The 1,715-nt window shown below is 47.8% G+C and overlaps 1 protein-coding gene across 1 annotated transcript; it reads right to left on the reverse strand.

Annotated features, from left to right (window-relative positions):
* Positions 1–324: 324 nt before the first annotated feature.
* Positions 325–1,164, reverse strand: LOC139782011 (uncharacterized). Its single transcript, XM_071720920.1, has one exon. It carries the CDS (start codon positions 1,162–1,164, stop codon positions 325–327), a length of 840 nt encoding a protein of 279 aa, XP_071577021.1.
* Between the last annotated feature and the right edge of the window lie 551 nt (positions 1,165–1,715).

The following is a 1,715-nucleotide window of genomic DNA, read 5'->3' on the forward strand; positions in this document are numbered from 1 at the left end:
ATTAAAGTCAACTCTTGGAGAAACTGCTATAATCTTGGCCCTCAGTGAGTTGTGAATGAAGCAGGCGACGCCTCCACCTCGTCTACCCTCGCGATCATGACGAATAAGGAAATAGCCATCCAAGGCCACAAGTGCATCAGAGACATCTGAGTGCAGCCAGGTTTCAGACACCGAAATCACATGAACAGAGTTAGACGCAAACTGCATTCTGATTAAATCGATATGACCACGTAGTGAATTGGCGTTGAACTGAGCTACACAAAACCGTGATAAGTGTAATTTTCCAAGATTGGTGGGATGTGATTTGTCGCCATCGTGGTTGAGTCAGACTAGTTTCGCGAGATCAGGTTCGGAATCAATGTTAATGATGGGTTCACCCTCTGACAGTCTGACACAGATACGCCCACGTCTCATCCAAACAAATTTATATGACCTGTCTTTGGCCGCGCGCCTGGTCAACTGCAGCAGATCATATGTGGCCCTGGATAGCATTTCATTTACATATATATAACGATTGCAATTGTTTGCACAGACCTCGTTTTGTTTTAGCCCTCGCCTCGCACGCACCCTCGATAACACCTCATGCTGAACAGCGCTGGAGGACAGGGTAACAGCGATTGAGCCAGTCTCGTCCGTTCGCGGGGGACGATCTCGACTCACCGCAGCGTGCGACTTCCGCACCATAGATCTGACATTTAACACGTGACATGAGAGATCCTTTATGTTCAGCACATCAAACACATTCTGGACTAACTCAGTCGGCGTGATCGGTAGTGCTGCAGGCACTCCCGATATGACCAACTCGTTATCGACACTCTTCTCAGTCGTCGAAACCGACTGAGCAGATTTTGAATTCCTCAGCTCACCGACTTCACGCTCCAGTGCCGAGACTGTCTGTTCAAGCTCGATAATGCGCTTGCTGTTTTGCGATACCGTGTCTGCAATTCGATTTAGATCATTAAGCTTGTCAGTTATCTCTATGTTAGTGCGCTGTTGACTTTCCATAAATTCAGTCAACCTATCATTCAGTCCCTGCAACAGTGCATTCGTTGTAGTTTGCAGGCTCGATTGAGTGCCGGAGTTAGCGGAAGAGGCCATATCTTTGAAATCAAACGATCTCGCGCTTTCCTCAGGTCCAGGTGTAAGAGGTGCGTCTAATGACATTAGTAGGGATTTACAGCATGTGTCGGCGTATTTAGTTACTGAAAACGACCGAACACAGCCGGGATGAAACACCCTTTTGCACTCACCGCACTCAATCGACCTGTTCGCAATTGGCTTTTTACACTTAGTGCATATAGGCTGCATGTGTAATTAGTATAGTTATTCGCGAAACTAGAGACTCGCCAGCCGGGCACTGAGTATCCAGATGCAGAACCACAGGCGCTCCTAGGTATGTCCAGATACACAGCCAATCAGATCACTCCCAGCCACCGAGACATAAGGCGCACGCGTATCAATAGTCCTCCACAGTGCGCTGCAGAACGAGCAAACGGGCGCATGCGTAGTTCGTCAACGTCTACAGCAAATGTCCAAGAAAGCACTCAAAGTCAGGTTAGGATGCATGAATGCTCGTCACTCAAAAATAGGCGTAAAAATGACAAGCAGGCAGGAAAGTCAACAATCATTAGTGAAAGCAACAGAAGCCTTGCATGCCTGCAACAAAAATTCGCCCGAGGGCAGCTTGCGACAGAAAAATACTCAGGCGAAAGTAG

Source organism: Temnothorax nylanderi, unplaced genomic scaffold, assembly GCF_030848795.1.
Source record: "Temnothorax nylanderi isolate EJ_2023f unplaced genomic scaffold, tnyl_v1.0 TNYL_tig0381_pilon, whole genome shotgun sequence".
Lineage (NCBI taxonomy): Eukaryota > Metazoa > Arthropoda > Insecta > Hymenoptera > Formicidae > Temnothorax > Temnothorax nylanderi.

Coding starts and splice junctions, on each gene's coding strand:
- LOC139782011 (XM_071720920.1), bottom strand. CDS start 1,164: ATGTCATTAGACGCACCTCTTACACCTGGACCTGAGGAAAGCGCGAGA.